The sequence below is a fragment of the Coregonus clupeaformis genome, chromosome 24, assembly GCF_020615455.1.
Source record: "Coregonus clupeaformis isolate EN_2021a chromosome 24, ASM2061545v1, whole genome shotgun sequence".
Classification (NCBI taxonomy): Eukaryota; Metazoa; Chordata; class Actinopteri; order Salmoniformes; family Salmonidae; genus Coregonus; species Coregonus clupeaformis.
This window is the reverse complement of record NC_059215.1, coordinates 28,463,956-28,479,566: the sequence shown is the minus strand read 5'-3', so window position 1 is coordinate 28,479,566 and position 15,611 is coordinate 28,463,956. Positions and strand designations below refer to the sequence as shown.

The 15,611-nt window shown below is 41.1% G+C and overlaps 1 protein-coding gene across 2 annotated transcripts in view; it reads left to right on the top strand.

Annotated features, from left to right (window-relative positions):
- The first annotated feature begins 676 nt into the window (after nt 1–676).
- The window catches only part of LOC121538364 (plexin A3), a 128,658-nt gene continuing 113,723 nt past the window's right edge, over nt 677–15,611 (top strand). For both annotated transcript variants that reach the window (XM_041846295.1, XM_041846294.1), the window contains exons 1-3: nt 677–835; nt 7,657–8,929; nt 13,043–13,225. In XM_041846295.1, coding sequence (XP_041702229.1) covers nt 7,745–8,929; nt 13,043–13,225 — 1,368 coding nt within the window. In that variant the 5' untranslated portion in view covers nt 677–835; nt 7,657–7,744. The remainder of the gene's footprint in view (nt 836–7,656; nt 8,930–13,042; nt 13,226–15,611) is intronic.

The following is a 15,611-nucleotide window of genomic DNA, read 5'->3' as shown; positions in this document are numbered from 1 at the left end:
ATTGTAACTTTTTTCCTTCTTCATCTGTAATTTAAACATTTAATATAACAGTTATAAACGTTTATAAACAACACATCTTCCAGTTCCAAGAGATCTGTATAAAATTATAGATCGGCTACTCTGCAGAGTTAAAATGACTGATAATATGAGTTACATTTCCCTTATAATGAAGCACAGAAAGTCCCTTGAAGTCATAACCTGGAGACAGTCACAGATCAGGCCTAACGATTATTTCCACGTGGGGGTTTAGACTAATTTCTCTGCAACATATGTATCATTAATTCATGTTTCTCGTCATTATTTTGTAGCAAACATCTCCATCCGCCTCGGAAATCCAGCCTTCTACCTAACATCTGGGACTGGGTTTGGTAGAAAAATACTAAATTATGGGCGAGCCTGTTCCAACTAGGCTACTAGGGTAGATTTAAGCACATGCCAAATGTGATCATATATAATTCTAATACATAGAGACCAAAAGTGAATACAAAAATGTGTATTGTAATTAAATATATGTAATAGTTCATTAGTAACTCAGTGTATCAATCGTATTTGATCTTATTCTATGCTTTATTGAACAATAGTGAGTTTGAAGCCCCTTGTTGGAAGTGGTACATTCCATAAAGGGATTGCTACGCAAGCCTTGCTCCTCCTGAAGAAAGCAAGACCGTTCCTAATGGTTAGAGACTGCCATGCGATTCAAGCGGTGAATTCCCTGCTGGTTTATTTCGAGGATTTTGCACAGATTTAATTAACAAATAATTATAGGCCTATGTGTTAACCGCGGGAAAAAGAACTGTACGTGGTCGTGGATGTAACTGTTGCACTTTCAATACAGGTAGGTCCATGAGCCTGTGTTTCATTACCGATCTCATCTCACGATGCTTATGCAGCTGAGACAGAGTAACGTTAGGGTTTGATTCCGAAGCATGTTTTTAAACCATGACTGGGCTTTATATGGCTTTTAAAACACCATGCAGTTTGTATCCTGAAAGTGATTATAACATATTCATAAGCAATAGTTAGTAGGACTGCATGTTTTAGTTTTATCATGCCCTTTGAAAGGATGCGTGCGGGCTTTGGCTGGATATGTTGCATAGTGTGTGATGGAAGGAGCCGCGGCGGTTGCATTCAGAACAAAGGGGGCGTTAAAAACATTATTTATCTGATTGAAAAACAGATCCATTTGCCATATGATCATTCAATTTAACATGGGAACACCCTGGTCTTCATACATAGTTCATTTTCTTATTTACAAAATATACATTAATTATTGTCCAACATCTGCATCTGATAACATCATGGGTAGGTTATTTTCCTAGAGTGTTGATAAAACCAAAACACAGTAGACTATTATATAGGTTGAATGTCATTAACGTTTAACTTGGCAGATTAATGTTATCAAATTGGGAATCTGTGCTTTTTATGTGACTACAAAATAGTCTTCCAAGCAGGACCAGCCAATTGGATTACCTGGCTGCTACACGAACAGGGTGTATTCGTCTTCGGGTTGTTTTCACACAGGCTACTACTGTCTGATACATCTGTAACAGCTCCTGTGAAATATTATCACGTGACTTCACATTTGTTATCAGAAAAATGTGGACGCGAATTAGAAACACATTCCCTTCTGTGAATAGCTATAATTTCATAGGCTACCCATTGCCTCAAATGTCCTTCTCAATTAGTAAGACAATGGATTTCTTCATAATGCAATTTCAAATCACGTAGCCTATTTCATTCTTATGGAATGTTGACGGTTTTCATAGGGGAGGAAACTGCCGACGGTACAATGTGTATTTTAACAATGAAGATTATAGCCACTGTTGGCGACAATTATGTTTAAACCACAGGTTATAGGGAGGTTGCAATTAACGCAGGGCCAACACATGGGCCGCCCTGTTCAGCCCTGTTAATGTGCCTCAAAACATCTGCACAAAGAGGCACTTGTCTGATGTCTGGTTGTCTTTTAATGTCGGCACTGCAGAATAATGCCAGTTTTTAGACTAATCCAGATAATATGAGATTATAAGGAAAGAAACTAATGGAGGGACTGACCTTCACCCTTCTTTCACCCTCACTTTACACTCCCTATATGAATGAGTTTGAATGGAACTCTTAGTGCTTTAGCCTATTCCTAAAACCTACAGCTAACACTCATAAATGGGAAAATTGGTGGTGAAATAAAGGCTATGGAACACCTAATACACTCATTTGCATACCTCAAAACCTATTGGCTTAGCTATATCAGAGAGCAGATATGGTCAGCCAGTTCAGACATGGGATCTTGAAATCACCAAACCAAGATTCCATCCTGTATTTGTCATTGTATACAAGGGGCATTCGAGTTTCATGATATCATTGGCTGAGTAAGGTCCAGGCTTAGTTGGCAAGGAGAGTCACAGACATTGGTAATAGCTTCTGTCTGCAAGCCGTTTCTCAGTTTAATGTCATCCTCTCCATTGTCTGCTCCTGCTCTGCCAAGGAGGTAACACACATAACACACTTTGCTTTTATCTTTAATGATATCTTTTGTTTTTATTTTTCCTGGGCAGGTGATTTCTTTCCCCCTCTTCCCAAAGGTAACAGCCAGGGAATGGCTTTAAAGGACACACCCTATGTGGTTACAAATGATAGGCTACAAGTAGAGCAGAAACACATTGAGCAACCTACAATAGATTTACCCACTAGTTACCTAATGTGTTATAGCCACACTCACAATGTGAACACCATGTGCTGATGCTCATGCTCACAGTAAGCTTTATCTTGGAAATTCTAATGGATAAAGTAATGGTACCTATTTATTAATGATGATGATGATCTGACCAAAGACCAAAGGCAACATCCTAATGGGAACACACACTGGTTTTCCATACCATTTACATTTACATTTAAGTCATTTAGCAGACGCTCTTATCCAGAGCGACTTACAAATTGGTGCATTCAACTTAGCACTATACCACTATCTGCCTATGCAATGTATTAGCCATTCCATATCCTTGTTGTTCCTTAGTTTAGTTTGTGGTACTGTGTAATAAGCTGTGCAATAAGTTCGTTTCCTTTATGCATGTGAGTGGTCTTTGGGGAATGGTTTGGGTTAATAATGGACAACATTGGGCCAGTGTCTCAGCCAGGATTCCTGTTCTCATTTCTGGTGTAATAGAGAAAATAGAGAGGGAAATACTGACCCTCCAGTCCTACAGGATGATAAACAGTACTAAAATAACAGAAAGAGGAAACAATCAGATGACACTTTGAGTTCCCTCTTTTGTCCCCTATGAACTCCTTTCTCCACTGATGTGATGGACTTATATAGCACCATTCCAGAGTTTCACAAAACCCACAAAGACTGATTTAGATGTATTCATGTGGAATGTATACCAAGGCTAACTACAGACACCAATCTATGCTTAGCCTAAGCTTGGGCGGAGTGTTTGACCTAATAATCACATACTGTAAGTGCTACTGTACTTATAGTAGAAATAAATATATGCTGTATTCGTCCCAAAACATGTTCATTTTTATGGCAAAAATATCACTTGATTATAAAAGGAAAGATCTTGGTGGTACTGCTTAATCAGACATTTTAGTCATTTAGCAGACACTCTTATTCAGAGCAATTAGGGTTAAGTGCCTTACTCAAGGGCATATTTACAGATTTTTTGGGGATTGGGAACAGCGACCTTTCCGTGACTGACCCAACGCTCTTAACCACGAGGCTACCTGCCACCCTGCAGTAGGAGGCCAACGGACCCATATGTGAACTTTTAAAAGTTGAGTAGGGGTGAGTGCTTTTGAAATGAAACTCTCAAATATATTCTTGGTATTGTCATCTGTACCCATGAGTGTAAAATATCTTTAATTTAGCAAAGAGAGCAATTCTTTTTTTTTAACAAGTGCTGTTGACCCTCATTAGAGAAGTATGAGTGAAGAGAGAGTGATGTTTTCAGAGTCCTTGATTAAGTGAAATGGTGTTTGCACTGATTGCTTCTTTGAGATCACGTTTCACAGACACTCAACTCAACACACTATTTCCATTCCTAACCGTTCATCTAAAAACATGGCCCCCTCTCATCTCCACCTCTAAAGGAGATTGAGTTTGATGGCAGGCAGCAGCAGCCAGTCAGTATTTAAGGATTATTCTGATGTTCTCATCCCCTCCATCCTTCATCTTATCCAACTGCACTAGTAGAGAGACGTTAATGTAAATGATGGTGTAATGGAGAAAGAGTGGAGTTGGGCTGTCTGAGGCTTGGAATTCCACTACACATAACCTGAACTCGCTTGTTAATTTGTATTATGTATCAGAATATTACAATATTGCATGTGATCTATTCTTATAATGTTTTAGATGTCATGACCTAAACAAAGCCATTGGTAGGTATTGAGTAATAGCCTAGTGAATCTATAGCTTATTACATATCGCATCACAAACCCATAGGCTATGTTCCACACTAGTAAGTCTTCAACTAAACCTAATCACTGTCAAATGAGCTTACTCTCAGGTGGTTAATGGTTGCACACACACTGCACACACACACACTGCACACACTCTCTCTCTCTCTCTCTCTCTCTCTCTCTCTCTCTCTCTCTCTCTCTCTCTCTCTCTCTCTCTCTCTCTCTCTCTCTCTCTCTCTCTCTCTCTCTCTCTCTCTCTCTCTCTCTCTCTCTCTCTCTCTCTCTCTCTGTCTTTATCTCTCGCTGGTCTTATTTCCTGCTGAGGTTTCATATGTTATTTACAGTTGTTATTTAAGTAAATCATTGGAGTCTGCTTTTTGATTCAGCTGTAGCACCATCCCTGCTTTAGAATTCTGAGATTCCAGATCCTGATTTTCTGCTAAGGCATTCAGCTTTAAGTGGCACCAGTGTTCCTCTCTCTTCTATGGTAATGAAATCATTGTGACTGCTGCTCAATAGTATTCCACAAGTCAGAAAATGTACTACAATACAGCATTGTATTACAATGGACAATTATTGGGGGTTTTGCGCTGAATTTAAAGGCAACAAGTGGCCTCACCTATTCTGTTTCAGAACTTCATGATATATTTTTTTGAGTCACAGACGTGTAAGGGAAGGGTGCATCCGCTAGCTTCAGAATTGCTCTTTTGAAGTAAATTCTTCCTATCTGTCCCTGAGCATTTTCGCAGCGGATAGATATTTTGTATTAATTGAAACATTCTACCATTTGTTATTAAACTTAATACACTCATGGGCAGATTTATCAAATAGTGGCTGCTAATGAGAAAGTGTTGCACTGATCTTTGCAGGCGTAATAATTCTATCCATTCTCTGTATTCATGAAGCATAGTCATTGTCATGAGTGGCATGGGTGGATGAAAGAAAAAAAAACATGGGAAAATCTCCCTTTTCACACGAGACTATCATTAGGAGGGGTCTTGCAATGTCATTCTTTACATGCTGACCAGACCGGACATGTCGCGTGCGCGAGTGTTGCTAAATAAATGTACACATACGTGTTATTCAATCATTGCACCCACACTGCTTGTGCGCGTCAGCGAGCGTCTGCGTGGCCAGGCGTTAAAATAGAACTTGGTTCTATTTGTGACGCTTGACTCGCTGCAAGTCCTGCCTCTCCCATCTCCTCATTGGTTTTTAGGAGCATATACCCACGTGGGTGATTGAAAGATGAATTGAGGTCTATGCTCCAGTCCAGTTGGTGGTGGTAATGTATCTTAAAGTTGGTTGCCAACCAACATATAAAGTCCAAAGAAGAAGAAGAAGCCTGAAGGAGGAGAGATTACTAGAAACAAACTCGGTTTACCCTTTTATCTGTGGATTAATTGTTGGAGTAGAGGACCTTGTGCATTTCAGGTAAAATAACAACCCAATGTTTATATCCCAGGACAAATTAGCTAGCAACAGCAAGCTAGCTAGCTAAATTTCCATAAATGTTTAATGCTTTTCGACCTGTCCCCAAGCTAATATAGTTGGTTCAGAGTTCGTTTTGATATTTCAACCTGCGTGTCCTGATCGTGTCTGGTGTGGGAGGAAAAAATCAACAAGCGTGCGATGGCGCACGCTGACGCACGCGCGGTCTGGTCAGCATGTTATCTATGCGTATCCATTTAGACCTGTGAGCACAAATAAATCAATTCTCACAATGAAGGTAATCAGTTTTGATAAAAGTACTATTTTGACAAGCATGCATTTGCGAAACAAAGGATTTGATATCCCCAACTGTTGTCGAATGTGGCATAAAACGCATTAAAGTAGAGTAGGTAATGCTAGTAAGACAATTGTTTTTTTGAAAAACACTATTACATGGATGATTGGATATTCAAAGTGTATGTAGTTCTGTCCTTGAGCTGTTCTTGTCTATTAATGTTCTGTATTATGTCATGTTTCATGTTTTGTGTGGACCCCAGGAAGAGTAGCTGCTGCTTTTGCAACAGCTAATGGGGATCCTAATAAAATACTAAATACCCAAATTTGTGATGAGTTACTGTTTTTTCCTTCTCTCTCTGTGACTAATACATGATGACTCTGTAGCTCAGCTGGTAGAGCACGGCGCTTGGAACGCCAAGGTAGTGGGTTCGATCCCCGGGACCACCCATACACAAAAAAAAAATGAATGCACGCATGACTGTAAGTCGCTTTGGATAAAAGCGTCTGCTAAATGGCATATTATTATTATATTATTATTATATTATGACTCATAAACAGTGAGGTCAGAGACTTCTTCAAAGATGTTTACACTCACAGCAACCTAACAAAGCTACTGTTATTATTGTGAGTTAACTTCACTACCGAAACTCACCATACACTGTGGACACCTCACCCAGAGAACAAAGTAGCGGTTAGTAAGAGCTAGAGGTGCTGTCTGTCTGTCTGTCTGTCTGTCTGTGTGCTGCTAATACCTGAAACCCCAAACTGCTGAAATGTGTCAGATGACTAAAGGCCCATTCTTCCTGTGTTGCTACTTCCTATCCCAGTCCTACCCAGGCTGTTGAGCCTCTTTCATTCCGGCAGCTCTGATCAGTGGTGGGGGGGGATCATGGCTGAGCAGTGGAGCGATGTTTGACCCACTGAGCACTGTAGCATTATCCTGTGGTCGGCTACTAATATATCACAGCACAGACATCTTTGTGTAATTTACCCCTGTACATTTGTGTATCTTCTGTTGTCGCCACGTTCTCTTTTCCTAGTAGCGATACTTCCTAATTAACAAATGTGCTCTGGATTAGTGTTGGTGATGGCTATAAAAGTTTATTAGCAATCCATTGAGTGAAGGGAGTGGGAGTGACAATCCCTGGCACCAACAGAAGCCCTATGATCAATACACTCCCCCAAACCTCCCTCACACACACAGCTGTCTCAGTGGCTGACTCGCACATTTAGTCATTAATACCTCCAAATGGACTACAGTGAGGAGTTGGTGGGGGGGGGGTCACTGAAAAGTGCTGAAAATTGAATGTGCTTTTTCTCCCACTACTTATTTTTTGGAGTGCATAAAGGCCATTAAACTTTGAAGAGCGGACGCTATACAGTACTGCAATCCATTGCCTGTTGTATGTACCTTGTTTTTGTATTGTTCAGGCCTCATTTGTTAAAAGAGACTTTAGTCTCAATATGACTTCCCTGTTGAAATAAAGGTAAATAAATATCCTATCCTAACCAAATCTCTGTTTTTCATTTCAGACATGAACCACTGAAGCTGAGACGGACGAAGGACTGCAATAAGCTCACGTGACGAGCTCTATTCCCCCACCACCAGAAGATCTCAATCATGACACCCAAATGGCTGGTGATATTTTTCCTTTTTCTACAATCTGGGACCAACAATGCATTCCCCATGGCCCCGACCAAGCTTCCCCCTGAGACAGGCACCTACAGGGTCACAGACACAAGCCTCACTCATCTCACAGTGCACAGCCGGACGGGAGAGGTCTATGTGGGAGCAGTGAACTTGGTCTATAAGCTGTCTGCCAACCTAACAGAGCTGCGTTCACACATGACTGGCCCCGTGGAAGACAACGCCAAATGTTACCCCCCTCCCAGCGTCCGAGCCTGTGCACATAAACTGGAGTCCTCTGACAATGTCAACAAGTTGCTGCTGGTTGATTACGCTGGCAACCGCCTGGTAGCATGTGGAAGCATCTGGCAGGGTGTGTGTCAGTTCCTGCGGCTGGAGGACCTCTTCAAGCTGGGAGAGCCCCATCACCGTAAGGAGCACTACCTCTCTGGAGCCAGGGAGGCCGACGGCATGGCAGGAGTGGTGGTTGACAGAACAGAAGGGAAGTGGAAGAATGAGAAGAAGGGGGGCAGTCGGCTGTTCATCGGTGCAGCCATCGATGGCAAGTCAGAGTATTTCCCTACCCTGTCCAGCCGTAAGCTGGTCGCTGATGAAGAGAGTGTTAACATGTTCAGTCTGGTCTACCAGGACGAGTTTGTGTCCTCACAAATCAAGATACCCTCCGACACTCTGTCCCTCTACCCGGCGTTTGACATCTACTACGTGTATGGATTCTCCAGCCGTACCTACATCTACTTCCTCACGTTGCAGCTGGACACACAGCTCACCCAGATGGATGCCACTGGTGAAAAGTTCTTCACCTCCAAGATAGTGCGGATGTGTTCCAATGACACCGAGTTCTATTCGTATGTGGAGTTCCCCCTGGGTTGCACCAAGGATGGGGTGGAGTACCGGCTGGTCCAGTCCGCCTACAAGCACCGTCCAGGTCGGATGCTGGCCCAGGCCTTAGGGCTCTCTGAGGACGAGGATGTGCTGTTTGTGGTGTTCTCCCAGGGCCAGAAGAACCGGGCCAACCCGCCTCGGGAAACAGTCCTGTGTCTCTTTACCCTGCATCAGATCAACCTGGCCATGAGGGAGAGGATCAAGTCGTGCTACCGTGGGGAAGGCAAGCTGTCCCTGCCATGGCTGCTCAACAAGGAGCTCCCATGCATCAACACGGTGAGTCATCACCATTTCTTTTTAGTAATTCCACTTCAAATGAAGTACTTCTATCCAGCCTCAGGCCCCAGCCCCGGAGCCAATATTCTGCTTGGTTTACTTGCATATTTCATCCATACCTCATTAACTTAAATAGCCCAAAAGCCCAATGAATATATTGAAACATTTAAAGATTTAAAGAGATTTTTGCATCTACTTACACATTTTGAGATTTTGGTTGTTTTGGTACTTTTAATATGAGTACTTTCAAAAAGTAAAACAAAAAAAAAGTACATGTCAACATGTCAAAAACTTTATGTAAATGTATATTCATACTACCGTCATCAAGATTTCATGAATTTTAGACACTTTTAAATGGCCATACATCCATCATTTCAAAAGCTCACTACATTGAATCACAAATAATTGGAAAGCCCATTTAATACAGAACATTAGAAACTGGAGTATGTAGTAACTTACTTTTAAGAGATAGTGATTGGGTCAAAATAGGCATTTGGTGATTGGTAGGCTGAATTCAGTGTACTTGCCTTTAACTGCCATTTCCCGAAAGTCAGAATCTTCCCACACACCAACAAATTTCTCTCAGCTTCAGAAGCATCTACATTCACCAACGTTTGTGTGGTTATCCTTCGATATATTATCCAGACTTACTCACAGGGAATTGTTGATATGTTGTCAAAGTTTTATTCTAGATAACATTTTCTTATATTTTTTTTGCCAAAAATGCTTTTTACGTATGTCTTTAGTATTTTACAGCTTCATGAAGTAGTCACCTGGAATGCATTTCAATTAGCAGGTGTGCCTTCTTATAAGTTAATTTGTGGAATTTCTTAACGCTTTGAGACAATCAGTTGTGTTGTGACAAGGTAGGGGGGGTATACAGAAGATAGCCCTATTTGGTAAAAGACCAAGCCCATATTATGGCAAGAACAGCTCAAATAAGCAAAGAGAAACGACAGTCCATCATTACTTTAAGACATGAAGGTCAGTCAATCCGGAAAATGTCAAGAACTTTGAAAGTTTCTTCAAGTGCAGTCGCAAAAACCATCAAGCGCTATGATAAAACTGGCTCTCATGAGGACCGCCACAGGAATGGAAGACCCAGAGTTACCTCTGCCACAGAGGATAAGTTCATTAGAGTTACCAGCCTCAGAATTTGCAGCCCAAATACATGCTTCACAGAGTTCAAGTAACAGACACATCTCAGCATCATCTGTTCAGAGGAAACTGTGTGAATCAGGCCTTCATGGTCGAATTGCTGCAAAGAAACCACTACTAAAGGACACCAATAAGAAGAAGAGACTTGCTTGGGCAAGAAACACGAGCAATGGACATTAGACCAGTGGAAATGTGTATTTTGGTCTGGAGTCCAAATGGGAGATTTCTGGTTCCAACCGCCATGTCTTTGTTAGATGCGGTGTGGGTGAATGGATGATCTCTGCATGTGTATTTCCCACCGTAAAGCATGGAGGAGGAGGTGTCATGGTGTGGGGGTTCTTTGCTGGTGATACTGTCTGTGATTTATTTAGAATTCAAGTCACACTTAACCAGCATGGCTACCACAGCATTCTGCAGCGATACACCATCCCATCTGGTTTGGGCTTAGTGGGACTATCATTTGTTTTTGAACAGGACAATGACCCAACACACCTCCAGGCTGTGCAAGGGCTATTTTACCAAGAAGGAGAGTGATGGAGTGCTGCATCAGATGACCTGGCCTCCACAATCACCCGACCTCAACCAAATTGAGATGATTTGGGATGAGTCGGACCACAGAGTGAAGGAAAAGCAGCCAACAAGTGCTCAGCATATGTGGGAACTCCTTCAAGACTGTTTGAAATGTATTCCAGGTGAAGCTGGTTGAGAGAATGCCAAGAGTGTGCAAAGCTATCATCAAGGCAAAGGGTGGCTATTTGAAGAATGCCAAATATAAAATATATTTGGATTTGTTCAACACTTTTTGGGTTACTACATGATTCCATATGTGTTATTTCATAGTTTTGATGTCTTCACTATTATTCTACAATGTAGAAAATAGTCAAAATAAAGAAAAACCCTGTGAGTAGCCAATGAGTAGGTGTCCTAAAACTTTTGACCAGTAGTGTATATATCAATAATTTGTAAATCCGGTCCTAACAAAATGAAACCAAAATATTTAGGCTGACTTTATCCAGTGTCCACAAAAATATATTTGCGGTATATGCAAATATGCTCAAATGTAATGACATATCACCTAATTTGCATATGTTATACAATATTTCAGAATTGTAATCAAGGGTTGAAGAAAAAAAAATCAAATCAAATCGTTTTGTTCTGAACAGAACCATCTTTTTTTTCCGTTCCGTTCCAATGTTCCGACCATCAAAATAATGTTCTGAACTGGTTCGTACCCAAAATGTTTTATTTTTTCTTCATTTAGCTCGACATTAAATTATTTCACCAATCAGTGTGGCTAGAGCAGCTTGCTGTGGACCGGGTAAGCAATTTAATCTGTATAGGAAAGTCGTGAAAAGCAAATTGTATTTTGCTGTAACAGCATGGTTTAATCAGAATGAAAGACAAACACACACACTGTGCTGCCAGTCACAGTGTAGGGCGCGAAATGCAACTGACATTTTGAGGGTGAGGAGAGAGGATAGAGGAAGCTTGCCTTAAAGCGCTGGGCATCTTGTTATGACATGCATTATCTGAATTAGGCCTACAGAATTATACCTATGGAGGAGCAGCTTCTATGGAGGAACTTTGAATGTCTTTAAACTTTAAACTTCCTATGATATCTTAACCACTCTCCCCTTATGAGCTATGATGACTATTTTGGTATTTCTTCCATCCAGAATTTTTTTTTTACAGAATGAAATCCCTGCTGATCTATACAATGTTTGACAAATTGAACAATTTATATTACAGTAACTTTATCCTGGATAAGAAATTAAGAACATTTTATCTCTATAGAAGGATATCTCCTATGAAGCTGACTCCAGTCGTATCACTGTATTACAGTATCATTTATTTGGTTCACAGCTTCCCTGAGGCAACTCATAAAACATACAGTTAAGTTGTGATCCATTTAAAAATACAGCAGGGCATTTAAAGGATTGCATTTTATTAGGGTACCTGTCTCAAGGATTGAAATCAGGAACAGTTGAAGAGCTTCTCCCAAAACTGTTCTGTACATTTATAATGTCTGAGGGCACCCCACCCCCACCCAAACCCACCTCGTTAGTTTTTAGGGCAGAGCAAGGCAGATGGTGAGGAGAACAACGCGCGTCAGTAGCTGACCTGGATCCCTTTAGGACCTGGATCCCTTTAGGAAGGCAGGGTTGTTTTTATTAGGAGGAACAGGGCTCCCCATAGCTGATGCAGATCATCTCTTTTTGATAAATTATGGCCTGCTTCATCTGCATTATCTGCCCCTTCTCATGCACAGCGATAGCCCTTGACCTCATAATGAGAGTGTGCGTGCCAGACTCTCGCACAGGCCTTGTTTGATACATTTATCCTTCATAAAGGCTCATCAACAACCGTTTGCTCCTCCCACAACGGCATGTTTCAGACTGACATGGTCAGCCTACCCACTGGGCAAAAAGTTGTTGAATCAACATTGTTTCCACGTTATTTCAACCAAAATATTCAATGTGATGACATTGAATCAACGTGGAAAACTGATTGGATTTGAAAAAAGTGGTTAACATAAGGGAATTTTGTATTTTTTCAAACAAATATTCGACCTAAATCCAATGACATGTAGAATTGTTTTTTGATTTCACGTTGAATTATCATTAGTTGACAACTCAACCAAATGTAAATCAAAACTAGACGTTGAACTGACATCTGTGCCCAGTGGGTAGCTTTCGGAGCAAAAATAAATATCTCTATTTAACATGAATGTGCAGTTTCACCTGTGCTCAGAGGGGTATTTCTTATTACATTTCTTATCTTAATAATTGATGGCATGGTCATTTTTCTTTATGTACCCCTAGAGGTGTATAAAGAAAGCTCCCAAAACCTATTACCGTTTTCTGTATTCCAGGCCCCAAATTAGTAAATAGGCTACATTTGATCCAATACCTTGATACATTCTGAACATTGTCCCCTTCTTGTTTTGTTTTGCAGCCAAAGCAGATTGGGGATGATTTCTGTGGGCTGGTGTTGAACCAGCCTCTGGGGGGTCTACGGGTGATAGAGGGGACCCCTCTGTATGATGACCGCGTAGACGGCATGGGAGCAGTAGCAGCCTACACCTATGGAGACCACTCAGTGGTGTTTGTGGGAACCCGCAGCGGACACCTCAAAAAGGTAAGAGAGATTCTTTCTGTTCAGTTGGGCCGATCAATTATTCCCCGCTAGCTGTGTTATAATCCTTTACATGAATGCTTAAAAGGTGAAGGCCTGGGGAAGCTCTGGTGATGGAGGTAGAGATGGGATTTCACCGAACACCAACCTTTTTGTCTGATTTATTCTGGAATGTGATTAAATATTTGTAGCACGTTAGTATTTTGGGGGGGTATTTTATTAGGATCTCCATTAGCTGTTGTGATAGCAGCAGGACAGAACAGCTTAAGGACAGAACTGCATAAATGTTAAACACAGAGAGAGAAAAAACAGAGCGAGACCTATTATTCTAGGCCTACATTTATCATTAACATTTTCATATATTACATTTACATTCAGTAGCATCTATCAGTACATACACACAAAATATTTAGGTCAAATAGGGGAGAGGGTTTGTGCTGTGAGGTGTTGCTTTATCTGTTTTTTAAAGCCAGGTTGCTGTTCACTTGAGCAATATGAGATGGGAGTTCCATGCAATCATGGCTCTATAATACTGTACGTTTCCTTGAATTCGTTCTGGATTTGGAGACTGTGAAAAGACCCCTGGTGGCATGTCTGGTGGGGTAAGTTTGTGTGTCAGTGCTGTGTGTAAGTTGACTATGCAAACAATTTAGAATTTTCCACACATTAATGTTTCTTATAAAAACAAGAAGCGATGCAGTCAGTCTCTCCTCTACTTTTAGCCAAGAGAGGCTGGCATGCATAGTATTGATATTAGCCCTTTGATTACAGTGAAGAGCAAGACATGCCACTCTGTTCTGGGCCAGCTGGTGTTTTTCTAGGTCCTTCTTTGCAGCACCAGACTTTCATTGTCAGATTCAGCTGAGGTCTAGAACTTAGGGAATGATTTTTACCAAATACAATGCTTTTAGATTTAGAGATGTTATATAGGACTAGTTTATTACTGGTCGCCCATTCTAAAACTGACTGCAACTCTTTGTTTATAATAATAATATAATAATAATAAAAATTATGGTTGCAATGATTTCACCAGCTGTGGTTGCTGACATGTATAATGTTGAATCATCAGCATACATAGACACACAGGCTTTGCTTACTGCTAGTGGTAGGTCACTAGTAAAAATAGAAAAGAGTAAAGGACCAAGAGAGCTCCCCTGCGGTACTCCACACTTTACATGTTTAACATTAGAGAAGCTTCCATTAAAGAAAGCCTTCTCTGTTCTGTTAGATAGATAGCTCTGAATCCACTATATGGCAGAGGTAACACATAAGCCATAACACATACAGTACCAGTCAAATGTTTGGACACACCTACTCATTCAATGGTTTTTCTTTATTTTTTACTATTTTCTACATTGTAGAATAATAGTGAAGACATCAAAACTATGAAATAACACATATGGAATCATGTAGTAACCAAAGAAGTGTTAAACAAATCAAAATATGTTTTATATTTGAGATTCTTCAAATAGCCACCCTTTGCCTTGATGATAGCTTTGCACACTCTTGGCATTCTCTCAACCAGCTTCACCTGGAATGCATTTCAAACAGTCTTGAAGGAGTTCCCACATATGCTGAGCACTTGTTGGCTGCTTTTACATTTACATTTACATTTGAGTCATTTAGCAGACGCTCTTATACAGAGCGACTTACAGTTAGTGAGTGCATACATTTTTAATACTGGCTCCCCGTGGGAATCGAACCCACAACCCTGGCGTTGCAAGCGCCATGCTCTACCAACTGAAGCTTTTCCTTCACTCTGCGGTCCAACTCATCCCAAACCATCTCAATTGGGATGAGGTCGGGTGATTGTGGAGGCCAGGTCATCTGATACAGCACTCCATCACTCTCTTTGGTCAAATAGCCCTTACACAGCCTGTAGGTGTGTTTTGGGTCATTGTCCTGTTGAAAAACAAATGATAGTCCCACTAAGCGCAAACCAGATGGGATGGCATATCGCTGCAGAATGCTGTGGTAGCCATGCTGGTTAAGTGTGCCTTGAATTCTAAATAAATCACTGACAGTGTCACCAGCAAAGCACCCCAACACCATCACACCTCCTCCTCCATGCTTCACGGTGGGAACCACACATGCGGAGATCATCCATTCACCTACTCTGCGTCTCACAAAGACACTGCGGTTGGAACCAAAAATCTCAAATTTAGACTCATCAGACCAAAGGAAAGATTTCCACCGGTCTAATGTCCATTGCTCATGTCCATGTCCATTGTTTCTTGGCCCAAGCAAGTCTCTTCTTATTATTGGTGTCCTTTAGTAGTGGTTTCTTTGCAGCAATTTGACCATGAAGGCCTGATTCACGCAGTCTCCTCTGAACAGTTGATGTTGAGATGTGTCTGTTACTTGAACTCTGTGAAGCATTTATTTGGGC